Source organism: Neolamprologus multifasciatus, chromosome 12 (assembly GCF_963576455.1).
Source record: "Neolamprologus multifasciatus chromosome 12, fNeoMul1.2, whole genome shotgun sequence".
Classification (NCBI taxonomy): domain Eukaryota; kingdom Metazoa; phylum Chordata; class Actinopteri; order Cichliformes; family Cichlidae; genus Neolamprologus; species Neolamprologus multifasciatus.
In genome coordinates, this window is record NC_140450.1 from 832,732 (window position 1) to 860,204 (window position 27,473).

The 27,473-nt window shown below is 46.4% G+C and overlaps 4 protein-coding genes across 8 annotated transcripts; 1 reads left to right on the forward strand and 3 right to left on the reverse strand.

Moving 5' to 3' along the window:
* Nucleotides 1-3,159: 3,159 nt before the first annotated feature.
* ercc6l (excision repair cross-complementation group 6-like) lies at nt 3,160-15,086 on the reverse strand. The gene is made up of 3 exons (XM_085180466.1): nt 14,859-15,086; nt 11,925-11,969; nt 3,160-7,383 (listed from the first exon to the last, which is right to left on the reverse strand). The coding sequence occupies exons 1-3, from the start codon at nt 14,912-14,914 to the stop codon at nt 3,765-3,767; spliced, it is 3,720 nt and encodes a 1,239-aa protein (XP_085036592.1). The 5' UTR covers nt 14,915-15,086; the 3' UTR covers nt 3,160-3,764.
* Nucleotides 15,087-16,169: 1,083 nt separating this feature from the next.
* Nucleotides 16,170-18,280, reverse strand: LOC146506054 (uncharacterized). Its single transcript, XM_085180472.1, has 3 exons — nt 18,015-18,280; nt 17,093-17,224; nt 16,170-17,008 (listed from the first exon to the last, which is right to left on the reverse strand). Exons 1-3 carry the CDS (start codon nt 18,069-18,071, stop codon nt 16,868-16,870), a joined length of 330 nt encoding a protein of 109 aa, XP_085036598.1. The 5' UTR covers nt 18,072-18,280; the 3' UTR covers nt 16,170-16,867.
* Nucleotides 18,281-18,850: 570 nt separating this feature from the next.
* On the reverse strand, nt 18,851-21,834 carry sdhaf1 (succinate dehydrogenase complex assembly factor 1). 2 transcript variants are annotated; one of them, XM_085180473.1, is made up of 3 exons: nt 21,604-21,834; nt 21,257-21,302; nt 18,851-20,406 (listed from the first exon to the last, which is right to left on the reverse strand). In XM_085180473.1, exon 3 carries the CDS (start codon nt 20,267-20,269, stop codon nt 20,021-20,023), a length of 249 nt encoding a protein of 82 aa, XP_085036599.1. In that variant the 5' UTR covers nt 20,270-20,406; nt 21,257-21,302; nt 21,604-21,834; the 3' UTR covers nt 18,851-20,020. The 2 variants fall into 2 exon arrangements, 1 of the variants encoding a protein (XP_085036599.1); XR_014877226.1 differs by lacking the exon at nt 21,257-21,302 and having other exon boundaries at nt 20,266-20,406; nt 21,604-21,715.
* A 244-nt stretch (nt 21,835-22,078) lies between these two features.
* nudt18 (nudix (nucleoside diphosphate linked moiety X)-type motif 18) lies at nt 22,079-27,162 on the forward strand. Of its 4 annotated transcripts, XM_085180469.1 has the most exons (7): nt 22,082-22,294; nt 22,382-22,554; nt 22,635-22,745; nt 23,623-23,725; nt 23,873-23,996; nt 25,088-25,212; nt 25,493-27,162. In XM_085180469.1, exons 2-7 carry the CDS (start codon nt 22,384-22,386, stop codon nt 25,873-25,875), a joined length of 1,017 nt encoding a protein of 338 aa, XP_085036595.1. In that variant the 5' UTR covers nt 22,082-22,294; nt 22,382-22,383; the 3' UTR covers nt 25,876-27,162. The 4 variants fall into 4 exon arrangements, with proteins under 4 accessions (XP_085036594.1, XP_085036593.1, XP_085036596.1 ...); XM_085180467.1 differs by having other exon boundaries at nt 22,080-22,294; nt 23,623-23,996; XM_085180470.1 differs by lacking the exon at nt 22,635-22,745 and having other exon boundaries at nt 22,081-22,294.
* The last annotated feature ends 311 nt before the right edge of the window (nt 27,163-27,473 follow it).

Below are 27,473 nucleotides of genomic sequence, written 5' to 3' on the forward strand. Positions count from 1 at the left end.
TGATTCATTCCTGTAGGCAGAGGTATGACGTTTGATCCACATCAATGAAAATTACAACCTGTACCACACACTCTGAGCTGAGCGTAAACAGGAAGGACAGACTGCAGTAATAGGATGTTTGATGAAACACTATGGCTGTATCCCAATTCAGGGTCTGCAGCCTTAAAGTACGCAGCCTCAACGATCCTCAAGGGTCGCGTACTCAAAGACCGCTAAGGCCGGAAGTGCGAGGCTTGTGAAATGGGCGGTCTAGCCTCCGTCGCGCTGCCCAGGTTGCAGAGCAACCATGATACTAACAGCTGGAAACGTTTCATACAGCTTTGTTTGACAGAAATGAAGGAGAAAATCTTTTGTTCATTTGTTTGTTTCTACATGAGCTTTGATCATTCTCTGATTAAGCTCAGCTATTGAACGGAGTATATTTTAAAGTAAAGGCTTTAAAACCAAGTTAGTACAAACGTCACTAATGTCACATGACTTTGCCGACATGTGGCCAACAGGAATGTTTTAATGTTCTTCGTTATTAAACATTTGCACATAAATAAGTGACATAATATTCAGTACTTAAAGTTTACTCTTCGGGCGCCCCTCATCCGCCGTTTTTTTCGGCAAAATTATCCACACCCACCGCCGCGCTATGCATTCTGGGATATGTTGGGCCACGAAGTCTACACCGCCACAGCCTTAAAATTCAGGGAAATTAAGGACGCATTTGAGGGCCGCATTTCGAGCAGCCTTCGAATTGGGACAGCCTTCGTCGCGTCGCTGTGACGTAATCGGCCTTAAAATGCGGCCTTTAAGGCTGCAGACCCTATATTGGGATACAGCCTATAGGATGATCCCTTTAAGACCTTTTCAGCTTCCTGTGATCCCGCCAGGATCACCTGAAGGGTGTTGAGTCTAAACTCTGAGCAGTGGAGCTGAAATCACTCCATTCTGTTTTGTGTCTGTTACTCTAGTGTGAACTCCAGGATCTGATGCCGATTCTAAAGTTTTTATTGGTGATTAAATAAAGTAATATTTTCATGTCAGGATTTTGAACAAAATCAGCTAATCTAGAAAATACTATAATTTATTTCTAAGTAAAAGCATAATTAATGCTGTTTTAGTCACAGCAAATACAAATTCATGATCACAGGAGCTGCTTCACTCCACAGAGTACTTTGAATAAAGGTGACACTTCGCTATCTGACCTAAGCAAGTAAATTAAAATAACGTCCAGCACGATACTTTTCTCTCTGCACAAGCCAGCCCAGGCTTTTATTTTGAAGTCAAAGCAGCTCACGCAGAGGTCAATGGACGCTTTCAGTCACGTCACAAAACTAATATGCCGTCAAAGTGCGCACGCGCAGATTCTTACGGCGAGCACAGTGACGTATTCAGTTTGTGTAAAAGCTTTAAACTTCAAAAGTTTACTTTGACTTCAGCAGCGAGCATGCGCACAGAGGGCTCTCGCGCTCACTTTTCATGTACAGAATTTCAAAAAAACATCGGTGCAGATTAAAAGTCTGTATCATGATGTCTGGTGTTTCCGTGTTTGTTGCTTTGTTTTTATTTTTTATTTTGGTTGATTATTAGACGCTGCTCCAGCCAGCAGAGACTCCCCCGCCGCCCCGCCCTCTCCTCCCTGTGCCGCAGCGCACCTCGCAAACGGACGCGCCCTTACTCCCAGCAAATGGGCGATAGAAAACCGATCGGTGCCTGTGACATTCCCAGTATGCGCTGGCTGATGTCGGGCAGCATGAGTACGAGCACCTTTTTATTTATTTTTTTGCCGATGCCCGTGATGCCGCCGCGGGCAACCGCCCGTGTCAAACACCGCTACTGCTGACGCTTCCGGGAGTAAACTGACCAATGAGGCGCTGACTTTGAATACAGTGTTGTGCCAAAAACTGATTGCTGCCATCAGCTATAAATGACTTGTTGGTCTATAATATGTCAAACATGTCAACTTTACATTTTTGGCAGTGACTTTTATATATATATATATATATATATATATATATATATATATATATATATATATATATATACACACTTTTATATCTCCTTTATTTATCCAGTTATAAACAAAGTCAGAAATTGCAACAAATAAAACATTTAAAGTGGGAAAAAGACGGGATTGGTCATAATGAAAGTACAATAACAGCGTTATTAAGATACTTTATGAAAAGGGGTAATTTTAAGGTTTTACCTATAACCCTGTTATAAACCCTGTTCATGTAAAGATATTACTCACACTGGAAATCGGTTTTTGGCACAACAGCGGCTCAGAGTCAGGCAGTGTGGAGGAGACAGGACAGCGAGCTGGGTCCACATGTGCAGAAGAGGGAGGGTGATGATGATGAAGGTGGTGTTGGGAGAGGCATGGAGGCAGAATCTCCTGCAGCAGCTTACGCTTAATGAATCACGTGACCTCCACTTAAAAGTGTCACGTGACTGCAGGTGGAAGTTGTTTTCAACCGATCAGGGTAACAAACCTGCTCAGACCCTGCTGGGAATAACCTGGTACTTTAATGACAGTATTTATACTTCATCATAGTTGTGTACTCGTGCCGTTACCCTGCCCCCCTCTACATTTATGACATCACAGTACTTTAGAAACCTGTCAAACACACGTTTCAACTTTTATTTTTATTTATCCAGAAAATAAACCAAGTTCATGTTTTTACCCCAAAATGTGAAAGCAGCGAGAAATCAGAACATTAAACCTGTAAACTGACGTTAAACATTAAATAACTGGAATCTTACATCTTATGATGAGCTTCATTATTCTTCAGCTTCTTGGTCTAACAGTGAACTTAAACTGCTGAGAAGAAGAATAATGTTGAATATTTGCACACTGGTGATCACAGAAACATGGAAACGAGCTGTTATGACCTCAGACTGATGAACTCACTGATGTTTCATGTTTTCTGGATTTGTTTCTGCTCAAATACTCGATACGCGACCTCATTGGACAGGAAGCGTGGGAACGCGTTCTCGCCGCTGTGTGCGTCTCGTCAGTTCTGCTTTGTAAACGTAGGTTTGCAGCACTGACTGAAGCGTTTCAGGAGATGACGTTTCAGAGCCGAGTCAGAGGCTTCAGAGGGACCTGAACTCAGGTCTGACCCACCGATGTATCCTCAGCACTTCCTGCTGAGTTTATGTTCTGGTCTCTGCACAGCTGGATCACAGCTGTGTGAAGTCTTTTATGGGGCATCGGACGATTGAGTTATAATCTGTATATAAAAGATGGATGTAGCTTCCTGTTGTGAATCCTAAACCTGCATGAGGCTCCTGCTCAGCTGATCTGAGGCCCAATTGGATAAAACAGGAAGTTTATTTTGGTGGGTTTAGGGCGGGGAAAACTTTTGAGTAGGCCAAACGCTCTGCAGGAGATTTGTTTTCAGAGATGAAGCCGTTCATTACCTTAAAAATAACAGACATGAATTCAAATTAGACGGAAACATGAATTTTAATTTGACAATCTTAATTTCAAAGTATTTTACAATAAGTACAGGTTACAGATGAAAATCAGATCAAAGATGAAAACTGGTCGTTTCGTGGTGGATGATGACATCACCTGATTCTAGTTACATCACTGAAAGAAGAAGTTCAAACAGGAAGCTTTCTGCAATCAGCCGAGCTGTTCAAACATTAGTCACTCAGCGCGATCTCTCAGAGAAGACGAACACGCCAGACATGTTTGAAAGATTTACAGCTTTGGCGTGAAGCGGCGGGCCGGCAGAGCTCGACCTGGCCGCCCTGATCGTCCTTTCCTGTTAGGATCTCCTCGCCACCTGACTCAGCTGCCGGTACAGCTGGATGGTCATGAGCTGAATTTCCGGATCTCCGGGTTTGATGTCGATGGCTCTGAGGAAGAAGTCCAGGGCCTCGTCCAGCTCCGCTTTGCTGTAGCACTCCCGCCCTCGCCGCACCAGCGAGTCGTAGCTCTCGTCCTCGACCTCCTTTACACCCGTCTCGGCGGTGCACTGATCCATCGCCTCGTTTGATGCCAACTCAGGCTCGGTGGACGTTTCCTCCAGGAGGCTCCCTTCTCCAGATTCCTCGGTGTCTCCTTCCTCCTCAAATTCCTCCTCCATCTCCTCTTCTTCAACTTCCTCCTCTGAGTTTACGGTCTCTCCACTGGGCTCCTCCTCCTCAACCTCATCAAAAGCCAAACCACTCATGTCCTCTTCGGCCTCATCTGAATGGACATCCGAAGCATCACCATCATCTTCATGGCTGTCCTGGTTGTCCGTGTCCTCGATGATGGATTGGAGGAAGGAGCGGTGAGAAGCCACGGACGTGTTTCCACCGATGCTCTTTCGAGTACGGAGCGGCGTGGTGCCAGTGCACGCCGACTTTGGCGTCGATGCTCCGGAAACCTGGAAGGAGTTCTCCAGCTGCCCATCCTCCTCCTCCTGCGTCTCCTCTTCACTGTCATAAATCACGGCAGCCTTTTTCTTCCTGATACCCACGACTGAGTCATGTGACTCATTGAGGCGGACGGCGTGGCCGTTGCTCGCGCTGTGCCTTGATGCTTCTTTCTGCTGCCACTCACAAAGAGATTTACCCACGTCGAAACTTCCCTCCAGCTGCAGCTGAGACAGCAGCTCCTCCTGCAGCTCCTCCTCCTCCTGCACCACCGCCTCGTCGTGATCGGCGCCGCTGTCCTCCAGCTGTAGGTTGAAGTTGCCGTTCAAAGACTCGAGCTCGCTGCCGATTCTGGACGACGTGTCGGCTCTGAGGCTCAAACTGGAGACGCGCAGGGCGGAAAGTCTTCTGTTCTCTGGAGGAGTGGCGTGAGGAGACCCCAGCGCCATCTCGGAGTCATCGTACTTCAGGGTCAAATGTCCCATCGTCTTCTGCTCATCTTCGTCGGCTGCTGTAACATACAGACTCGCAGATTCATCGAGTGCTTCTCTGACTGAGGCGTCAGCTACGTCACCAGCCTCCATCAGCACCACAGACACCTCGATCGGATCTGCCGCCTCCAACGAGCTCCTTTCCAGCTTCACTGACGGGAGGTTCTGCTCGGCGAGGCTACGGTGGCTGACCTCTGCGATCGGCTCCTCGGCCGTGCTCTCCTCTGCAGTCAGATCAATCACTCCCTTGCTGAGATTCTCCAGAGTGGCCTCCTTTCCAGTCTGTTCCAAATCCCCCACAGCTGGAGGCCAGGCCCGGCTCGTGTCCTGCTTCGGATATGAAGGACGTGGTTTCTTCTCACGGGACCGCTCCCGGCTGCTGTCGTCTGCTGGGTATCGGAGCCATGCCGGCTCCGTGCTGGACGCCATGCTCTCTGCCAGCTGCATCTGCAGCTCAGACTCCGCCTTCATGAGCTCCTGAGCCTTCTGGACCCGCCCTTCGATGTAATGATGTTCCTCTTGGTTCTCGAGGGCCTCGTCGTGGTTGATGTCAAGCGTAAACATGAGGTCATGGTCAGAAATCCCAAACATCTCCATGGTGTGGAGGTGTGCGATATGTTTGTCGAGCTCAGGGTCGGTGCGCCGGTGCCTGGCGTGCAGCGCCTGAAGCTGCAGCTGCGTAGAGGAGGACTGCATGTCCTCCAAGGTGAAGAGCTCCTTCAACTCCTGTTTGCTGAAGTACCGAAACGGGTTCTTCTTGTCCCCGGTATTCTGCCTGATAAGAGAGTCTTTGAAAACCTGCCGGCGGTAAATCTTCTCCTCCACGGTGCCGCAGGTGATCAGCCTGTAGATGACGACGTTTTCAGTCTGGCCTATGCGGTACGCCCTGTCGACGGCCTGGGCGTCCGTCGCAGGGTTCCAGCTGGGGTCGTAGATGACCACCCTGTCGGCTGCCGTTAAGGTGATGCCGACTCCACCGACCTGGGTGGTGAGGAGGAAGACGGAGTAGCGTCTGTCAGTCTGGAACAGAGAGATGAGCCTCTCTCGCTCTGTGATCTGAGTGATGGTTCCATCGAGCCGCAGCACTTTGAAGCCTCTGTTGCCCAGGATGCGCTCGATGATGTCGAGCACCTTCCTGTAATGGGCGAAGACGAGGGTGCGGTGGCCTTCCTGTCTGAGCCGATCTAGGAGAGAGAAAAGAAAGACCATCTTCCCAGACTCTGAGATCAAGGTGTGATCAGGAACGCTGATGATGCTGTGATCGTTGGCGTCTGTGGTCTCCTGGCACTCAGCTGCACTCTCCTCCAAGCCTAACTTGGCGATGGCGGCAGCAGAGAGGAGCCTCGGGTGGTCGCACAGCTTTTTCAGAATGTTTAACTCAGCTAGAGGCGATCGGGTGGTCAGCAGGAGCTCTCTGATGTGGTCCAGCGATATGAACTGCCTGTAGATGTCCTCCTGAACGGCACTCAGGTAAGTCCAGACGATCAGGTCGTTCTTTCTCGTCAATTTGGGCATCACCGCTCCAGAGTCTGCTTCGAGGTTTGGAACATGGTCCTCCAAGTGTTCCTTGTTACGTGTGCTGTTTGTTTTGTTTTTCTGTACTTCGGACTTGGTCCTGCGCAGGAAATACGGTTTTATTATGGCCATCAGGTTCTCTGACATCCGGGATCCCAGCGCCTTTTCTCCTGGAGTGGCGTCCTTCTCCCGGGCCCGGGTGATGGGGTTCTCGTACTCCGCTTTGAATGTTTTGGCCATGCCGAGGAGGGTGCCCTGACAGGCAAAGTCGAAGAGAGCCCACATTTCTCTCAGGTTGTTCTGGACCGGAGTTCCTGTGAGTAGGACTCGGTTCTTGGACGGTATGGCGTAGGCACTTTTGGCGGTTTTGGTGGTTGTGCTTTTTATCTTGTGAGCCTCGTCCAGGATCATGTAGTCCCACGTGAACTCTCTGCCATTGTAGGTGGACAGCTGCTGCCAGTTGTTTAAGAGCATCGTGTAGGTGGTGATGATGACGCCGCCCCTCCTCTGAACCTTCTCCAGATTCCTGGTCCTCTCTCCTTTGCTGATGCCGTGAAACTCCTTCACCCTCATGCCCGGAGTCCATTTGGAAAACTCCTTGGTCCAGTTTGTGATGAGGGAAGTCGGCATGATCAGGAGCGTGTGCTTAGCCAGCTCATTGTCGTACATGCCAGAGAGGAATGATATCACCTGGATGGTTTTGCCTAGTCCCATGTCATCAGCTAAAATCCCGCCTTTCCGGCCATCTCTGTAGAGACTGTACAAGAAGGCCACTCCATCCCTCTGGTAGTCGTACAGCTTGTCATACAGCTCTTTAAAAAGCATTAAACCGCTGCTGTTAACATTAACAAACTCGTCATCATCTTCCTCCAAGTCATTCTCAGCGATGAGCTCTTCGATTTTTTTGATCCGGCTTTCCAGTTTGTGACTGTGGTGAATGTTGTAAGCCAGTCTGAAGAAGTCCAGCGCTTTGTGCAGGTCTCCCTGTCGGGCAGCGTCTTTGCCATCTTGAATGAACCTGAACGAAAGCAAAGCAAACGTCATCAGTAAGTAATGCTAGAGCTGGGCGATAGAACGATAACGATATGTGAAATAACTTTTTCTCGATAGAAAAGTTAAACTATTGCGATAAGCCTCATCTCTCTCGTCCTCTTAAAAAAGAAGAACAGCCAATCCAAATTAAGTAGCGCAGAGCCGAACCAATCACAGCCGCAGCGTCACGTCAGGTGACTTGTTACGTGCAGCACAAGTGCCGCACATGTGTATTTGTTTTGGGAAGCAGCCAGCCGCCGTGCCGCCCGGGTAATGGAGGAAATGAGTGTGCCGACTAGAGAAAAATCAACCGAGAGTGTGAGCGAAGGTTACCGAAGAGAAAACAGATGATGGTTCCAACGCCGGAGAGATTGTCGAACGGAAGAGCCACAGAAGTTCAGTAGTGTGAAGGTATTTCAGCTATTTCTAGTCTGACAAAAACAGAGCAGCGTGCACTGTAAATGTGCCGACAGCAAGTCTGGAAATAAAGCGGTGCATGCTCAGTCTCTGACTGGAAGCGCTAATTCGTCATCCGGCTTCTGTCAGACTAAAGTAACTGTTAAACTGTTTGAAAAGCTCAGCTGTACAACAAGGAGAGATCGAGAATTTCCTTTTAGTTCTCAGTTTATTTGATGTTGACAAAAGTTAGTCAATTTTGTTCTTCTGTAAAACAAACTAAGATTTATTTTTAGAATTAATATTTTGTTTCTAAGTGGAATTGACAATTTAGTCTGTTTTGAAACTTAAACGCTTTAGCGGCTGCCTTTTGTGTAGTTTGCAATATTTGCCTTTATTTATCTGAAAAAGTCTCATGTTCCTTAAGTACATCTACCCTGTTGAACTTATTATGGGAAATAAATATTTAAATCAAAACAAGCTGCTGATTATTTCACATTTTACTTGTGAGCAACGGCACATTTAAATCTTACAAATATAGTTATTTGGCTTATATCGTGATATATATCGTTATCGCCTGAAATGAAAAAATCTCATATCTCCCAGCTCTAAGTAATGCCTAACGCTTTTCTTTCCAAAGTCCTTGGACTATGATGACCTGGATGACCTTCACAGACAGTAATGATTCGCTAATGATCGTCTTTGAGTGCAGGTAAACCGTTCACCTGAGGGCAAAACAGGACAGGTCTGCCAAAATGCATCACGCAGTCACCGCTGTGTGTGTGTGTCAGTATTTCACTTTTGTGAGTAAATAATTAGTGGGGGATGGAACAGGAAACATCAGGATGGAAACCCCTGAAGACCAGAGCTGATGGATCTCATGTGGTTACTAACAATTCACAGAACTGTAGTTACATAAATAACAGCTTTACTGGAAGCATCAGGTCTCATCATCAGGGCCAAAAACAAACAAGAGACAGTTTCATGATTGAAGTAGCAGCAAGAAGAGGCAGTCGCTCCACATATCGGTTGTTAAGCTTAACGCTGGAATGCTTTAAACATTCAGAGATGAACTTCCACACTTGCTTTATTTCTCTCTGGGGAAACTTCCTCGGAGATGAAATGTCGGGTTGTTAGCAAGGCTACAAATGCTCAACCAGACCGGCGACAGGTCTCGCACCACAGCCGATCTATCACGTGACCACACTGCTCCGACGTGCTACGGTTATGAGCCGAGTTACGCCGTGTAGCAAGCTTTGTGAGGTGCTTTTTTGATATTTAATGGATCGGATTACATTTTTTATTTCTCGCTGATATCCGATCCAGTAATTTAGGTCAGTATCGGAGCGATACCGATACTAATATCGGATCGGTCCATCTCTAACCCAAACGTCGTGTATATAGTGCACATAATGTCCTCGTGTTGTTTTTCTTCTTTCTTGTATTTTGGTTTCTTCACTGTCACACCTTTGTGGTCTTGCAAGCAACTGTACAACAGCAAAAACAGTTCTGAGATGCAAAAGTACAAGAATAATTTCATGTTAATCATCATTAATGTAAAGAAAATAATCAACATTAAAATCGGACTAACTGCTCGGGCCTGGTTGAGATAACACGACACCTTCGAGCAGCCGTCCCAGTAACCCAGGCTGGTTAACGGTTACTGACACTGGAAGCTTCCCGTGTTTGCTACATAAAAACCTTTAAACGGCTTTTCCCCCACAATAAGCATTTCATCGTGTTTGCACCCACCCATGGAGCCACAGGGTCACCTACGTCCTGAGATCAGAAAGTGAGTTTGTGGAAATCACCTTTATCCGCCCTCTGCCCGCCAACACTGAGGTCACTGCGGCTCACAGTCACGACTGCCAGGAACCTCTGCTCAGTCCTGACTGCACTTACAGTCAGCGCCCACGACTATCAACAGTGCTGTGAGTGCTGGGAAGCCTGACACCTGCTGGTCAAAGGCCGCAACTACAAGAGACAGCACTAAAGCAGGAACTGCAGCTCCTCTGAAAGCTGAGCAGAAAGACTCGAGCGGAGCGACAGAAAAGCACAGTTAGTCTTTAAAAGGTTTCTCGTGTCTGATTCTTAGATAAAGATATTTCAGTGCTGTTGGAGCACCGAAACAAACAAAGATGTGCTGGGGCCTAACTTTTTCTTATGTTAGGCCATTATAAGAAAATGAAATATCGCAATAGAATATGGGTAAAACGCGCACGCACAGCGCCATGTTTTCATACGCACATGGTGGAAAAGGCACGGCGGCGACGGAGAATGAGAAGGACGAAAGCGGATCGATGAATGAAACAGATGAACCAGAACTGGTTTGTAAAAATGCTGCAGCTTCAGTGGAACTGGTTCAACTTTCGTCCGTCAGATACACAACAAAGCACAGTTTTGGTAGCGCACGTTAGCGGGCCGTCGTTATTACCAAACCGATTTTATGTACATGGCGCTCGAACATCTGTCAAATGTTTCAGGACGACTTTGCTGAGCTACGAAGCCGCACCGCTTGATGGATTGTGGGAGCATTACGGCATCGTAGGCGGAGCCTCGGAGTGATACGTGCTTCAACATAATGTTACCATATTGTGTGTGTATAACCTGATTGGTGCGACGGCACAGGAGCTTCGTCTACACGCCCGAAACAGAACAGTCTTAAAAAGAAAAAACTGACCTCAGATCAGCCACACACTGTAATAATAATTTTAATAAAATGTGTTTTTAACTAACGTCTAAATTGTGATATTAGCACAGAATCAAATATTTAATGGATGAATTAATGCCCCTTAAAATGCTTCAGTAAACTGTGACGTGTGGAAAACAGATCCAGGATATTTATGATCCCATCGTCACTCAAACACTGACGTCCTGTCAGCCTCTGTGCTTGTGACAAACAGGCTTTTAATGTCAGTGATTCATGAAGATCTGAACTAGGGCTGCCACAGACGAGCACTTTTGCAAATATGCGATATCTTGATAAACGAGCAGATATTTGATGTTTACACAGCTACTTTCTCGCCTGAAAATATGTTAAAAGTTTATTTTGTGACCCAGAAAGATTAATAAGAGTAATTTTAAAACTTAGTAGCGGCCGCCATTGTTGGAAACTGGAGCTTGGCTGGGCCGTGCTATGAATTCTGGGATATGGTAGGCCACGAAGGACACACCCGACCCATCCTTCAAATTCGGGGAAAAGGAGGACGCATTTGTCGGCTGCATTCGGAGGAGTCTATGAATTTGGACAGCCTTCGGCGCGTCGCTGTGACGTAATCGGTCTACAAATGCGGCCTCAGGAGGAAGCAGCCCATGAATTTGGGCTGTGTCCCATTTCAGGGTCTGCACGCTTGAAGTACGCATTTTAAGTTTGATTACATCACCGCCACGCGACGACGGCTGTCCCAATTCGAAGTGTACTTCAAATGCGCCGTCGATTTCCCCAAATATCAAGCGTGGTCCGGTGCACGCTTCGTGGTCCCATATATCCCACAATCCATAGCGCGGCGGTGGGTGTGGATAATTTTGCCGCAAAATACGGCAGAAATATAAATAATATATATAAAAAAAACACGAGAAACTGTATGTAACGTTTCTCGCGGTATCATGGTTGCTAGGCAACCTGAACAGCGCGACGAAGGCTAGGCCGTCCCATTTCTCACGCCTCTCACTTCCACACTTCTTGTACTTATAGTACGCGCCGTACGTAGTGCGCGTACTTTAAGCGTGCAGACCCTGAATTGGGACACAGCTTCTTCTTCTTCGGGGTTTAACGGCAGCTGGCATCCTTGTACATGCAGTGCTGCCATCTTCTGTTTCAGTCCGTTATTACACTCTTAAATCCTACTACTTATTCCTGCGTCTTTCAGGATCTCACAAAGCTTCAAACGACGCGTCGACTATTTTGACAGTCGTCTAATCGTGGCAGCTCTAATCTGATCATCACACATTACTAGTAAAAGAACGCGGCTTCAGTCTACTTCAGGGTTTCGCAGAGCAGCGACTCACCTGAACATTTACTGATCTCAGACTCAGGACAAAGAAAATCCTCCACTTACAGCCACAAATGATGTGACGGGTCATTGCATTAGATTAGTGGTGTGTGTGTGTGTGGGGGGGGGGGGGGGGTACCTGTGGTAAGTTTCCATTTCGTCTTCTGTGTCGATGGACAAAGACCTGCAGAGAGAGTCGGAGTGAAAATCAAACAAACTGATAAATAAGTACCACAAACAAAGAAGCTTCTCATTCAGCTTCTCTGTTCTGGAGTTTTCTGAGTGTAACACCACCTCCCACTACAGGTACCGAGTGTCAGACCGAAATCATGCAGCAGTTCAGAGATCACACACCCACATATCTCGCCTGAGAGTCCACTCGGAGACCACAGGACCTGATATTCACCCTCACCTGAAGAACACCTGAAGCCGTCGCTCCAGGAATAAAAAACATCCATAAATCTGCTTAAATAGTTTCGTCTGTTGGAGCAACTGTGACCCACATCGTTTCCTTAGAGATTAATAAAGTGTTCTGATTCTGGTTTCAGTTCTTTGTTCACACCTGCGGGCTTTTACCTGCAGGTGTGAACAGCTGGTGTTCCAGATCAACTGGATTTGGTCGAACAGATGTGTGGCAGTCTGGTGTTTCAGGAGCTGCTACTGACAAACCAGCAAAAAAAACGCCAAGTGTGTCACCTGTGAGGTTATCTCAAACACACTCCGTCAGTCGTGATGCTGTTGAACAACACAATGTTTAAAAATGTGGCGAGTTTACCTGGTGATATCCTCATGTGCGACGCGATCGCGAAAACAGCAAACTAGTAACACCACGCCGATGTTGTTCACAGGACAGCAAGAGTAAACGATCGGGAGACTTGTCGTCGTTATCGTTTTATTTCTCCGGTTTCAGCGTTTTTGCTTCACAACTACAGCGAGCAGTTTACTTTGTGCACTAACATGGACTCGAGTCAACCAGCGCCACCTCTGGCCAAGTGCCGCAGCCTACAGCCAGATCAGCCTGTGACACACATCTGCACCACGTTTCAATTCGTTTCATGCACATTTGTACCTTTCAATTGTCTGTTTGTGCGTCATGCAAATAAACCTTTGACATGAATGAAATGACACTAATATTTCACTAGTGTTGTAACATCACATGTCGTTAGCGTAGCCTGCTGTGTCTTTACTCTGCAAACAAACAGTTTAGAGTTGGTGGTTATATACAGTCTGTATAAGTTTGGTTAATCTAATGAACATTTGTAAGGAGATGGCAGTTACTGTGAATGTACAGCAGGTGATTAGTAATAAACAGTCAGACAATGACTCTGACAATCTAATTTTTCTTGCAGATTGAATGCACCTTCTATGGAAAGTGGTACCACACAGTGTGTGTGGACTTCCCCTGTGCAGAAGGCGACTACAAATGTTGCTAAATAAACAGAGAAAATTGATCCCTGTTGTCTTTACTTACTGATTGTCAACACTAAAAACAATCCACATTAGTGGGATTGCATCTTTCAACATGTTTGTGGGTAGACTTGGATGTACCAGGGCTAAGTGCAGCCACTCAGCCTCGACTCAATGTGATCATAGCAGCAGGTGCAGATGTGTCACAAGTTAATGTAGTAGTAGGCTGTGGGATTTGGCCACAGGTGGCAGCAGGTGACTGATTGGAAATTAACGCTTGTATTATGTTAACAAACAAAAAGTGACATTGATTTTGTTGCGGGTCATTTTGACCCGTACTGTGTAAATCCACTCAGAATTGTCAAAAGCTGCAATAAAACAATAGCACCTTTATTTCCCATCAGATAAACATGTAGAACACAGACATACAACAGTCAGACTTTCCATAACTATTGTAGGAACAATTTGGTTTTCGTTCTTACAAACACATTTCTGTTGAACCTGCCCAACGTTCTCAGTTTTTCAATGCTCAACATTTTCAGTTTTGTCCACATGATGGACAGAATGTAACTGTGTGCTTTCTGCAGATGTACTTCCTGCATTTCTCACACAAAGTGCTTGTTTTAAAACAGGAATCTTCCTAACTAAGATTTAAAACAAAAGATTTCTACGTCTCCTCCAGTCCCAAAAACAGATGACAAACCAAGCGACACACCTGAGTCACTGACTTTAAATCCACTCACTCTCACTGGCTGTTTATTACTAATCACTGTGTAACTGCTGTGAATTCACAGTAACTGCATCTCCTTACAAATGTTCATTAGATTAACCACACTTATACAGACTGTATATAACCACCAACTCTCCACGTTGATGGATCGCCTATATTGGCTGGAAATATTCATTTCCAGAGGAAAGACACAGGCAGACGATGCTTACAGGATGTGATGTGACAACACTGATGAAATATTGATGTGTCATATTTGTCCAAGACGCATTTCATTGTTATGGCAAAAGAGAATATTAAAATCATGATGAACAAGTGATTTCTATGACTTTGTGTATATAATTTGGAATTTTGTACAAATGTAGGCCAATAATAAATACATGATATCACTTCATTCATGTCAAAGGTTTATTTGCATGACGCACAAACAGACACAAAGGTACAAATGTGCATGAAACGAATCCAAACGTGCTGCAGATGTGTGTCACAGGCTGATCTGGCTGTAGGCTGCGGCACTTGGCCAGAGGTGGCGCTGGTTGACTCGAGTCCATGTTAGTGCACAAAGTAAACTGCTCGCTGTAGTTGTGAAGCAAAAACGCTGAAACCGGAGAAATAAAACGATAACGGCGACAAGTCTCCCGATCGTTGACTCTTGCTGTCCCGTGAACAACATCAGCGTGGTGTTACTAGTTTGCTGTTTCCGCGATCGCGTCGCGCCTGACACAATCACCAGGTAAACTCGCCACATTTTAACGTTTTGTTGTTCAACAGCATCGAGACTGACGGAGTCTCAGACAGTTTCCACCCAAATATCTGAGTCCAGTAACGTAAACACCGAGCGGCGTGAGTTTTATCCCGGTGGCATGTTTGGTGTTTCGGAACGGGACCTCCCACGGCACAGCCTGTTAGCCGCTCGCTAACGATTCGAGCTTTACTTACTTCTCCAGCTTCTCCGAAATCTGCCAAACCTCCCCGGTACCGTTGGCCCCGTCCATCCCGCCGTTACAGCTGTACCTCCGCCTACAAACTGCTCGAAGGCGCGACTTTAACGATTATTTGTCCTCAAACTAAACTCCGAACTCTCCGAGGAGCCGCTGCCTGTTTCTATGTTTAAACTCGAGGATCCTGCCCCGCCGATTTGTCACAGCGAATCAGAGATGACGCTTTGGGGACATGACGACTACGTTATCCAATCGGAGAAGCGGTGTTGAGTGCTATAAGGCGGGACTCCAGTAAACGTTCAGCCAATGAACAGCAGGAAAACGTTTACATTCGCAGCAGTGAGTTCAGAGTTTGAGGTTTTCCCGGGAATATCACCGAAATTCGAGCTTTGGAAAACGCCGTATTTCGTCCAGTGTCTACCCTCAATTACTGAATAACAATTCCCACCACAAACACACGTGCAGGTGACATGGTTGACGCTTCCGGACTGGACAGGTTGAAGTTTAGCTGACGGTGTTTCCCTCCTCTCTGTCCTGAGGTGTCGCTCTCTGGTTTGATGTTCTCAAGACTTAAAAGCAGGTTTTGTTTATTTTGAGCTTTTTGAGTTTTTGATGTAAAACAGCTAAAAATAAAAATGTCTTAGACTCTTGTAACTGTTAAAGATGAAAGTGAAGCTTAAACCTGGATACTTTCTAATGGCCAGCAGGGGGCGACTCATCTTATCACTTAAAAGATTCCCATAAGGAAAGCAGCATTCAGCTCCCTCTGTGACCTCAGTCAGCACTTTCAGGTTTTCATGAATGAAATACAGAGTTTATTTTGTAAATATTAGTCTGAAAAGAGGTCTCAACAAGTCTCAGAAAAGCTCATTTGCTCCCACCTGATGTGATGTTAGGGCGATATTTAGTTTGGCCAGTAGGTGGCAGTGGCGGCTCAGACAAACGGGTGACTGGCAAAATAATCCCTCACAAAAGTAACGCAGGCCACTTATTGTAATGGCAGCCGTCAGTAACACTGAACAGTTTTGCTGTGTTTCAGCGCAATAAACCTCCACGTGCACCTGGATGAACCTCGTCTTCCTTCAGCGTGTAACACACGTCTTCAAAGTGGGTGACTTCCATCCCTTTTATACAGTCTGTGGTCTGGAAGCATCCCAGGACATTTTACTCCAACCAGGATTTTAAAATCAGCCCATTCTGCAGAAAGGCTCATGAATAAAGAACCTCGGCAGTAAAAGACGGTCGATGAGTAAACGCTTATTAACCCCGATTCTTTCGTCCCCATGATAGAACAGAGAAAACCGACTCATAGTGTGTTAAAACATTTATATTTCTTTTATTCAATCATCTTCCGGAAGAGAGAGACCCCCGCACAACCCAAAACACCAGCTGCAGGATCTCTAACATTAGACTCATAAACTGTGCCTCATAAAGGTTTGATTTCTGTACTTTACACGTCACAGTTTCAAACATTGCGTTTATGGCAAAGTTCCTCTTTTCTGTGTCTTATCTATTAATATGCCCGTGCACTAAAACTTCCTGTTTTCAGTCCGTCTGAGCACTTAGTTTGTGAGTCAAATGTGGCCTTGCTCTACAAACCTTCATGATTAAAGAACATAAAACAATATAATGAGAAAATAAGGAGACTAAGGACATTGATTACATGACTCTCTGATTGCAGAATGTAAAATTTCCAGATTTCTAAACGTTTGAAACTCATGAACAAAAATCTCAATCAGAACTTTGTGTGCAACAAATAAAAATCTGAACATCTGAATAAGTGTGAAACTTATTGTTCTGTAAACAAAACCGAACACAGAAGGCTCGGAATTAGCTGGAGCTTTTATTGTGAAGAGTCACAGGGGGAAACAGATTTGTTTTCATGTGGAAACTAATCCTGCAGCTGTCGTTGAACTCAGCAGACGACACAAGCAGAACACAAACTAACAAAGGTTTGAAGCACGAAGCGAGCACGCTCGGGGGAATGTGGAGCGTTCACAGAATAACTCAGAGAATCGGCACCGTCTCCAGAGCTTTGACTCGAGTGGCGAACAGCAGGACGTTCTTCTCCACCTCTGCGTTGATCTGCGCCTGCGAGGCTCGCGGGTTCTGTCGCAGGAACTGTGCGATGCTCAGGACGCAGTCTCGCTGAGGACACGGAACAGAACGACATCATCGTGAGGAAATGACACGCGAGCAGAGTGGCGGATGTGATCGGCGCCCCCGCTGTACCTTGTAGGCGTCAACTTTGTCCTGGCCGGTGATCCGATTCAGCAGCTCTCTGCCGACCTGGACGCCCGTCACCGCCGCCAAGATCCTCCGGTCCTCCTCAGTCTGAGAGTTCAACCATCGCAGCAGCGCCACCTGCAGGAAACACGATGAGAACCAATCAGTTTTCGTCTGTAAACCCAGCAGACATGCCACAGGTGTTTTTATGAACACAAAAGGTGAAACAGATGAACAGAAACAAGCTGGGGCTCTTCTCCCGTAAACTCACAAAACTAGACCAAAGAGAGCTGATGGAGAAAGACACAGCCTCCCTCTGTGCAGGTGAGCCTCAGCAGCCAATCAGGAGCAGGGACTGAACTTAAAAATGAACTGGATGAAAAACACGTGGGTTACAGAAGCTGAGGCCTGGACTGTGGATCAGGAAGTGACTTCAGGTTTAACTGTGGGTGTAAAAGAGCTGCCGACAGACAGACAGACCTAAAGCGTGTACCTGCTGCCTGTGGGAAAGGAAGAGGGACAGGATAACACCTGAATACACCTGCAGGTGTAGGTGTGTCTTCAGGAGTATTTGTGGCTGTTTTCCTTTCAGCTGAGTTAGATTTTAATTTGACTCTGTTGATAGTTTGATGTTCCTGTGACCCTGTTAGGGACCCCCCCCCCCCACAGGATTTCAATGTGGGACCAGTTGTTCTTGGAACTGAAGAAGCTTCTCTGATTAAGTCCAGACGCTTTTCTCTCCAGGTTCCTTAGAGAACCTCCACAGAAACCTGTGATGATTCCTGAAAAATTAAACTGTCTCTGTTCTTATTGAAAGTCTTTTTGGTCGTTTTGATCGGACCTTTCCAGCCACGTTTAATTTACTGTGACACACGCTGTGATAAAAGTTTACATTTCATTTGTTTCACATCAGATTAAACGGATTTACCTGCTGGAATAACTGCGCGTTGCTCATCTCTCCTGTGTGGTTCGCTGACCCGGACATGACCGGAAAACGGCCCAAAAACAGCGAAAAATCCCCAAACGAACAAAAAGGTCCCGAGATTAAACTAAAGCAAACTTCAGCAGTTCCTCTGTGTTCAGCAGCTTTCGCTGAATTTCATATTTATCCACAAATTCGACACGACAGCTTTTGTGGACGTACATGCCCCACTTCCTGTTTACATCACTTCTTCTTCGTCGCTTCAGAAGCAGCTCGGCGGCTCCACAGCGCCGCGGCGTCTCAGCTCCGACTGAGCCCTGCATCGGTTTCCATTTCTAAAATCGATTCAATTCCGTTTTGACTCAGACGGTCAGAAATATTCTAATTCTGATCAGTTATCAGTTCATCTCCATATTTTTATATCTATGTATAAAACAAAGTTGATCAGAGGTGTGAGCATCACAGCAGAGGGCTTTGTGTCAGAGGAACTGAGGATAAAACAGAAAATCATCCTGGCCTGGCTTTTTATAGCAGATAACTAGACCGAGTCAAGACCGAGACAAAAATGTCTTTAAACTGCAGCCAGATGCTGCTTCGTTTACGGGTGTCGGGCATATTATGTGTTTTTGCGATGCACAGCCCTCCTCACCGCTGTCCACGGTCTCACTCACTCACTGAGAGGACAGACGACGCTCCACGTGACTCTCACGCTCTCTGTTTTTCACACAATGATATTATCCTATATCCTCACACGTGATTGGCCACAGTATGGAGGGATTGGAGCACAGCTGAGCCACTGTGAGAGCTGGGCAGCCAAAGGACATTAAGTGAGGAGCGGCTCTCGCTCACAACAAAGCGCTCTGTAAGCACGGCTCTTAGAGCTGATGCTTTTGAAATGACACATCATCGAACGTTACGTTGTGTGTCATGGAAACTGTTGACTCCAGATCTCCCGACCACTATGTCGATCTGAGACGGCGAGACCGAGACAAGACCGAGACCACGTAAAAGTGGTCTCGAGACATCCAAGTCTACAGTTAACCTTAAAAAATACTGCAGTCGATCCAAAACAGAAGAAAACCACGAATCAACATGTGAACATGACCTGATGCTGCTGAAGCAGAGCAAAGTTACAGAGGTTTGATTACAGACACAGCTGAGCAGTCATTTGTAAACGTTTACATTTCTTCGGTTTGAACGGCAGAAATGAGGCTTTGTTGTCAGAGGCCGACAGCCTGAACACAGCAGCACTGCTGCGTAATAAGCAGAGAATAATGCAGAAAACAGAGATTTGATGGTAAACTGGGACACTGAGAGAGAGAGCTGTGCAGGAAGTGAAAGCCAAAGTCAGAGCGAGTTCATGACGATGTTTATCAAGTGTGAAGCGTCGTTTGGACCTTTGTTTGCTGCAGGTTCAGTGACTTTTGGTTGGAGAGAGGAAACCTGCAGCATCAGAATCTCTGAGCTTTCGTTCTTCAGCCCTGACGGTGTGAACGATCCACTCTGTGTTTACATGTTTCTGCTCTCATTTACTGTTTCGGCTGTTTGCTGAAATCGTTTTGTGAGCTTTAACCTGAGATTCTGGCGTTTCTGGCAAAATACATTTCTATTTAAAAATCGACCTAATGAATCGATTTCACTTTATTCAAACTAAAATCGACTGATTTGTTAAACCCACTCCTGCTCTGACTCCGTTTAAGCTCCTTTAAACAATTTTCTGTGTAAAAACGAAAACACGTGATTTCCCTCGTTTCAGTTTCCCTGGAAACAAACAAACAAACTCTTCATTTACCCAGAATGCAGTGCAGACGCATGAAAACAACATGAATGATGTTCCAGAGGGAGACACGAAGCCTCACAGACACATTTTATTGTTACAGACATCAGAGAAAATTCATTACTGTCAACATTTGTTTCACTGCAGCTTGTATCCTGCTGCGACCTTCATAGCCCCTCCTGAGCATGATGGCAGCAGTTTGACGGTGCCGGCGTCTTTCGGAGGTCACGCGGTTTCAGCCGCGCTCTTTGGGTTTGGAGAAGGAGCCCAGCTGTTTGGTGTTGACGTCCCTCAGCTGCTCCAGCTGCCGCTGGCCCCGTCGGTATAAATACTCAATGTGCATCACGTCCGTCTTCTTGATGCGGGAGTTCTCTCTGAACTCGTCGCGGATTCGGGGGAGGAAGCCCGGTTTGTCCTTCCCGGCTCGCAGGAACTGCCGGTACAGAGCGAGGACCTGCTTCTGCAGCTTACTGTGCCGCAACATCAGACAAGAGTCCAATCAGAGAGCAGCTATGCACACATGACGCTCCAACAGCGGCGTGTCTGCAGCTGCACTCCCTCACACGCCCACTCTGAACACACCACGAGGCTCAGCTTCACCTGTTTCTTCTCATTCAGGGTCTTAAAGAACACAAAGAGAACCGAACAACAAAACAGCGTTCAGGAAGATTCGTCACGGTCTCTGATTTTATTCTCTCACAGGAGAAAACTGACACCATGAAGACACAACAGAAGGCGTCTGCTCACCTGCAGCTCCATATTTCTATCCTGCAAGAACAGCTTTGCATCAATCAAAGTTCAAAATAATCCTTCTTTATCTCATGTTCTCTCTGCCTTCCTCCTAACACACCTTCCTCCTCTCCTCCTCGGACTTCGGTCAACAGCAGCACAGTCCCCCCTGAGCCCAACTGAATATAACGAATGTTCTCCTTTTACCTGCTTGTTTTTATTCCGAAAGCATTCACCGGAGTTCTGATGAAGGAACACGTGTTTGTCTCTCTCTGTTTCCATTAATGTGGTCTGATCTTTAACTGTGTTTCATATTCCCGCACAAGCATGAATACTCTCATGTAACACCGTTGCTTATACAGCTGCACTGGTTCCCCGTTGAATCAGAGTCCATTTTAAGATTCTGGTTCTGACATTTAAGGCTCTTCAAGAACAAGCACCAGCGTACATCACTGAACTTTTACAGCCCTATGCCCCTAGTAGGTCCCTGAGGTCTTGTGATCAGGGCTACTTGTTATTCAGTATACAAGACTGAAAACCAAGGGTGATAGAGCTTTTGCTACTGTGGCCGCCAGACTGTGGACTCTCTTCCTCAGAACTTAAGATCTGCAGACTCAGTGATTACTTAAAATTGCATTTTGTTAACTTTTGACTGTTTTTGTTTTTTTTTACCTTGTAAAGCACTTTGTGATCTTTTATCTAGAAATGTGCTATATAAATAAAATTTTACTTACTTACTTACTTACTTAACGTGCACGCGAGCCCCGACTGTTCACACAGGTGTCGACCTGCACGTAAAAGCACGTTTTTATTTCAGTAAAGATTCTTCCTCCGTCCTTTTTTACCGCCTCTCCTGATTTTCTCATCACTGATTGTTTTCTGTGATAACTGAGCTCACACGTTACAGGTGTGTCTGTCTCTCACTAAAACACATTTCAGCTAAAATAACATAAATAATTGATCTTTGGATTCTGACTGGATCCTTTGACCCTCCTGAGTGACAGTTTTTACAGTAACATACAGTAGTATCAGCATTATATTACTTATATTACTATAATACTTATATTATAGTACTACACGCAGTATTACCAGCAGCTATGGCTTATGAAAGTAACCCACAGCCGACTGCCGGACCTCAGAGGATTGATCAGCGAGCGCGATCAGTTCAACTTCCTGTTTACCTGACGGAGTTCCGCTCAGACCGGTTCGGACCGGTTCGGACCGGCTCCGCTGCTTCACCTGTTTGTCCTATCCCACCGTCACAGGTACGTCTCCCGGCTCTCTGTGACCTTACTGCGTTATAACACCGGCCTGAGTCGCAACGACCAGGACAAACTACAAAACACGTGATTTCCGGGTCAGATTTTCACAATAAAGCACGCGCACAGACAAATAAAAGCTCATACCCGTTTTAAGAACGCTGCTCCTGATTGGTTAGAGCTCAGTTAACTTCTGATGTATTCATCTTAATTTGTACCGTCCAACGCGGCCGTGGGGGGTGTTCGAGTGGGTTAAAAGCTCTTACTGCGGCGGCGCGGAACAGGAAGATTAGTAGCACTTCCGGTGTCACCTTCTGGAGTCAAATGTCAAAACAGGCGAGCTGAAGCAGTTGGGCTCGTGCGTTTATCACCGGCATCTGTTTCCGGGGGGAAGGCTTCCGTGATTTATGACGTCGGTACCTGCGGAGAAAGTAACGAAGTACTTTTAGTGAACGACAGTTTTCAGGATTCAGATCCGACAGTAAGAAGCTCTCCCAGCTTCTGCCACACCTGGATCACAGGTGAGCCTCCGCGCGCTTGCAGTCACAGCCTCAGCTTTGAGGTGTTTTTTTAGCTGATGAAGACGCTCTCTGTTCTTCCTCTTACAGACATGCAGATGACAGCTGAGGAACAGCAGCAGGTGGAGGAGCAGGTGGAGAGGCTGCTGAGTGGGCAGGGGTCAGAGGTCACTGTGTGTGATGTGGGCCTGGAGCAGAGCAAACCGGCCACTCTGAGGAAGAACGTCACCTACATCGTCTGTGCCGTCATCTTCAATGAAAAGGTGAACAGAGGTCACCACAGGTCTCAGTCTCATCAATACCCTTAAATGATCGATTGTTTAATTCATTAACACTCCTTCAGGAGGAGGTGCTGATGGTGCAGGAGGCCAAACCGGACTGTTACAAACAGTGGTATCTTCCTGCTGGGAGGGTGGAGGTGGGAGAGAGCCTGGAGGAGGCAATGAAGAGGGAGGTGAGTGAGGCGGAGCCTGTAAGAAGTGTTTGTTCTCCATCCTGCCCTCAGCCTCATCCAGTCTCACCTTTAGGATTTCTTCCTTGATCTCCCCAGTTGTGCTGTTTTCTTGGCGAAAGTCTTTTATTTCCTGTAACACAGTGTCAGCCATATTTCAGCCGTTGCTTGCTGGGGTTGAATCACAGTGTGCGGCAGCAGGTTTGCAGTGAGAGGAGAAAGCTATCATTATTTTCCCACCGTTAAACTACCACTTTAGTGCCACCTCAGAGTGGTTTGGTCCTTCTTTATTCACCTCGAGGTGCTGCCATCACGGTGACGTTCAAACCGGAAGTCCGTTTCCGTGTTTTCTTTCTTTAAAGATGATATTTGGGAGATGACTTGAAGCTTTATGGAACTTAAATTAAATGAGTGGTTTTTTAAAGGCCGTCATTAGAAGGGACTGCACATTGATGAGTTTCCAGGTTGCCTCTGATTTCTGCTGCAGTATTTAAAGCTGCCCTGTGTTGCTTCAGCTATAAATCCAGTGTCACACTTTTCCTGTTATCCGTGTCGGATCACAGGAGCAGCAGTCCGAGCCGGTCTGCACAGGACTTCGTGCTTTCCATCCCAGACTCGGCTCAGGAGGACGTAATGCTGTGAAAAGATCTCCGTCCTGTCTGTGAGCACCACCCTGCTACAAACAGCAGAGCGAGCTGCTTGGTTGGTCTCTAGAAGAAGTGTTGAGCGATGCATCAAACGCACTTCTTTGTGTGGGTACTCGGATACAAAGCTGATGAGCAGCGCTGGGATGTCTTTGATCTGGTTTCAGGTTTTGTTGAAGCAGCTGATGCAGAGAAAGCCTGGCTTTGTCTGCATCAGCTGTTCTCTTTGTCTGCAGGTGAAGGAGGAGGCGGGGTTTGAAAGTGAGCCAGTCACCTTGCTGCTCATCCAGGAGCAGGGACCTCAGTGGATCCGTTTCATCTTCCTGGCCAAGGTCACAGGTCAGAGGTCACACACTTTATTAGTGTTGAAGGGTAACCTTTTTTACTCCGAGCCCCTGAACGCATCGTTAGCTTTGTCTGGTTTGAGGAAGCTGGGTGAATATGTGTATCACATGAAGAGCAGCAGAGTCTCTCCTCTTCTGTCAGGGGGAAGTTTAAAGAGTCTGTCAGCAGCAGATCAGGAGTCTCTTCAGGCCTCGTGGTGGGACAGACAGTCAGAGCTCCAACTCAGAGGGCGGGACATCCTCCGCCTCATCGAATCCGGACTGAAGTATGTAAACTCAGCGAAACACCACAGAGTTGAGTTTAGTTATTGATTAACCTGCAGCATCAGTTTAAATTCACATCAGTTTTATTTATGGAGTACCAGTGCACTAAGAGATAGTGTCTGTCTCATGAATCCAAACTGGAAGCTGGTTCCACAGAAGAGGGGCCTGAAAACTGAAGGCTCTGCCTCCCATTCTACTTTTAAATACTCTAGGAACAACAAGTAGGCCTGCAGAGCGAGAGCGAAGTGCTCTAATAGGGTGATATGGTACTACAAGGTCATTAAGATAAGATGGGGCCTGATTATTTAAGACCTTGTATGTGAGGAGCAGGATTTTGAATTCTGGATTTAACAGGAAGCCAAAACAGGAGAAATCTGCTCTCTCTTTCTAGTCCCTGTCAGGACTCTTGCTGCAGCATTTTGGATTAGCTGAAGGCTTTTCAGGGAGTTTTTAGGACTTCCTGATGATAATGAATTACAGTCGTCCAGCCTGGAAGTAATAAATGCATGAACTAGTTTTTCAGCGTCACTCTGAGACAGGATATTTCTAATTTTAGAGATGTTGCACAAATGGAAGAACACAGTCTTACATATTTGTTTAATATGTGCGTTGAAGGACATATCCTGGTCAAAAATGACTCCAAGGTTCCTCACAGTGTTGCTGGAGGCCAAGGTAATGCCATCCAGAGTAAGAATCTGGTTAGATACCATATTTCTAAGCTTTTCAGCGCCGAGTACAATAACCTCAGTTTGATCTGAATTAAGAAGCAGAAAGTTAGTGGCCATCCAAGTCTTTATGTCTTTAAGACATTCCTGCAGTTTAACTCATTGGTGTGTGTTATCTGGCTTCATGGACAGATAGAGCTGGGTGTCATCTGCATAGCAGTGTAAATGTATGCTATGTCTTCTAATGATGCTGCCTAGGGGAAGCATGTATAATGTAAACAGAAGTGGTCCTAGCACTGAACCCTGTGGAACTCCATAATTAACCTCAGTGTGTTTAAAAACTTCCTTTATCTGAGTTTTTCAGCCTCTTTTTGATCTGTACAATGTTGACGTGGCGACTCCTGACTTTCCTGCCGTGCTGCCTTCAGGTACCGTCTGAGTCCCTGCCATCCTGTCACGCTACCCTTAGACCTGAGCTGCCGTCACGTGGTGCAGAGACTCATGTTGGTCTTCATCGGTGCTGAGGAGCACATCTGGGTTCTGCTCATCAGAGGTACCAAACTCAGACAGAAAACTTCATCACTCTACAGTTTGGCTTTTTTCCTGAAAACACGGCTGAGTTAAAGTGTTTTAAGTGTGACATCTTCCTAAATAACCTGTAATTAAGTAGGACCCGTGTAAACACGGCTCAGTAACAGACTGAACTAAATTAAATAACGCAGTATGTTACAAAGTTACAAATATAAGAAACAGCCCTGATATCTACAAATACCTCAATGATAAATATCCAGAATATTACAGACGTGAAATTTATATGATTTTTTTGCTGGCAGCCCCGGAGCCCCACCTCCCAACAGCGGCGGCGGTGAGGACCCACGCGGTGACCTGGGCGGCCAACATGGTGGTGCAGGAAGCCATGCAGTCGGCTTACTACGACCATGATGTCAACACGCTGGGCGTGCTCAGTCTGCAGCACAACGGCCGACAGAATGGCAAGACGGACGGCGTGTGCTTCACCACACTGGTGGAGCTCACGCCCGACCACGTCCAGCGCGATGAGGACGGGCGCAAGGTGGAGTGGACACCGACGGGGCAGCCTCCGCGTGTGGAGCACCCTCGCTACGTCTGGCATGAAGTCCAGAAACAAACGCTGAGAGAGAAACTGCTGGAGAAAACCAGAAACGCCGCCCTGGTACCGATCCACAGCCTGTACTGACCGCCGGCTCCGGGCGTACGGGGACGACACCGACCGTACTCTTTGAAAAGAACGAGAAGTTTTAGGTTTTATTCTGAAAGGCATCTATGCCAGTAACTGCAGCAATAAAATGAAAGCTAATGACTGTCAGGGAATCACTCCGACCGGCACAGACTGGAGCTCCCGGGGTCGTCGGGGGCAGTCCAGGGTGGGGGGAGGGACCTCAGAGCCTTACTGGTCCTCTGTCATGTAGATTACGAGTTACTGATTTGTTGTGAAATTCTGTCTTCAGCTGAGTAAGGACATGTCCAGCATCGCTCACTCACCTGTGGAAAAGCTGATCATCTGCTCGCTGCTCTTGACGAAGGCGGTCCCACTTTTCTCCTCCTCTCCCTTATCTTCTCTGCTTATGTCCTTGTCTAGTCTCGTGTTTTTTATTACTTTTCCCTGGAACATTCTCTCACAGTCTGTTCTCTAAAACCTAAAAGAGGAATTCTGGATTGGATCAACTGGTCCCTAAATGCAATCGACACCCTTTCTCAACGAGAAGTTTGGGCTCGGGTGAGCCTGAGTGCTGAAGATATCTACCTATTCTGAACCATGGTAACAGGGTTCTGACTTATCGAAGAATTAAGAAAGCGGAACCGGCTGTTCAAACCCCCACAAGGCTGCCCGCTGGGATTGGAACGATGGGAGAGGCGTGAGTTTCTCAAAATGGGCTCATTGAGTGCAGCACGGATAAGATCTTGGAGAGGCTACGGCTGCTGTGAATACTCAGAATAAGATCTCTGACTGCAGACTGGATACATCTCGGAAGGTTTAGCTCGGAATAACATCTCTGGGAGCAAATTGGATGACATCTCGGGGAGGCACACTGCCGTGAGTTCTCAGAATCGGCTCCTTGAGCACAAGAAATGACAACATCACAGAACGCAAGTATGGCGAAGCTCGCAGGTCTCCGACGGGAGATTGAGAGACCAGTGTTGGACTGTAGAACTGCTTTGAAATTCATATGAGCTGTTCACACTAAAGTAAAAACACCATCACTTCATGCGGATACCCCTTTGGCGCCAGCTGCGGTCTCAAGGCTGGAGCTGAACAAAACACCCTGATAACGACGAGTTATTTTTTCTCCTTATCTTTCCTCATGTTGTGCATTTTCCATGTTATACCTCTCTGACCTGTCTTCCCCATGTGATGTTTGTGTAATGTATGTATGGTCGGAGGGTAAGATGGCGCCGCCATTGCGTGCAATAGGTCGGCAGCCTTATGAAATTTCCCCTTGTGGGACTAATAAAGGTATATCAATCAAATCACTTCACTTCACAGCTGGGTTGGATTATTCTATAATAACGTCGTTCATGAGTATGTTCATATCATTATCTACATGTGCGACGTATTTAATAACTAAAGCTGTGTGGTACAGCTGGGCCCCCTTAAAGCCCCCCCTGCATGCTGCACTGCTGGAAAGAGAAAAAAGCAGAAATTATTATTGTTATTAATTTAAATATATGTTTATAAATAAAGTTTCCAAAATAAAGAAAAAAAACACTGGTGGGGAAAAAGTCACTATGACTTCCTAAACATATGTTAAAGAGAAACAACGCCCCCTGGTGGCC

Coding starts and splice junctions, on each gene's coding strand:
- ercc6l (XM_085180466.1), bottom strand. CDS start 14,914: ATGGACGGGGCCAACGGTACCGGGGAGGTTTGGCAGATTTCGGAGAAG. Junction 11,970..14,858: donor ATTTCGGAGAAGCTGGAGAA/GTAAGTAAAGCT, acceptor CTCTCTCTGCAG/GTCTTTGTCCATCGACACAG. Junction 7,384..11,924: donor GAAATGGAAACTTACCACAG/GTACCCCCCCCC, acceptor GCTTTCGTTCAG/GTTCATTCAAGATGGCAAAG.
- LOC146506054 (XM_085180472.1), bottom strand. CDS start 18,071: ATGTCCGGGTCAGCGAACCACACAGGAGAGATGAGCAACGCGCAGTTA. Junction 17,225..18,014: donor ACGCGCAGTTATTCCAGCAG/GTAAATCCGTTT, acceptor TGTTTCCTGCAG/GTGGCGCTGCTGCGATGGTT. Junction 17,009..17,092: donor ACAAAGTTGACGCCTACAAG/GTACAGCGGGGG, acceptor CCGTGTCCTCAG/CGAGACTGCGTCCTGAGCAT.
- sdhaf1 (XM_085180473.1), bottom strand. CDS start 20,269: ATGTTGCGGCACAGTAAGCTGCAGAAGCAGGTCCTCGCTCTGTACCGG.
- nudt18 (XM_085180467.1), top strand. CDS start 22,384: ATGCAGATGACAGCTGAGGAACAGCAGCAGGTGGAGGAGCAGGTGGAG. Junction 22,746..23,622: donor AGGAGGCAATGAAGAGGGAG/GTGAGTGAGGCG, acceptor CTTTGTCTGCAG/GTGAAGGAGGAGGCGGGGTT. Junction 23,997..25,087: donor CTCATCGAATCCGGACTGAA/GTATGTAAACTC, acceptor TGCTGCCTTCAG/GTACCGTCTGAGTCCCTGCC.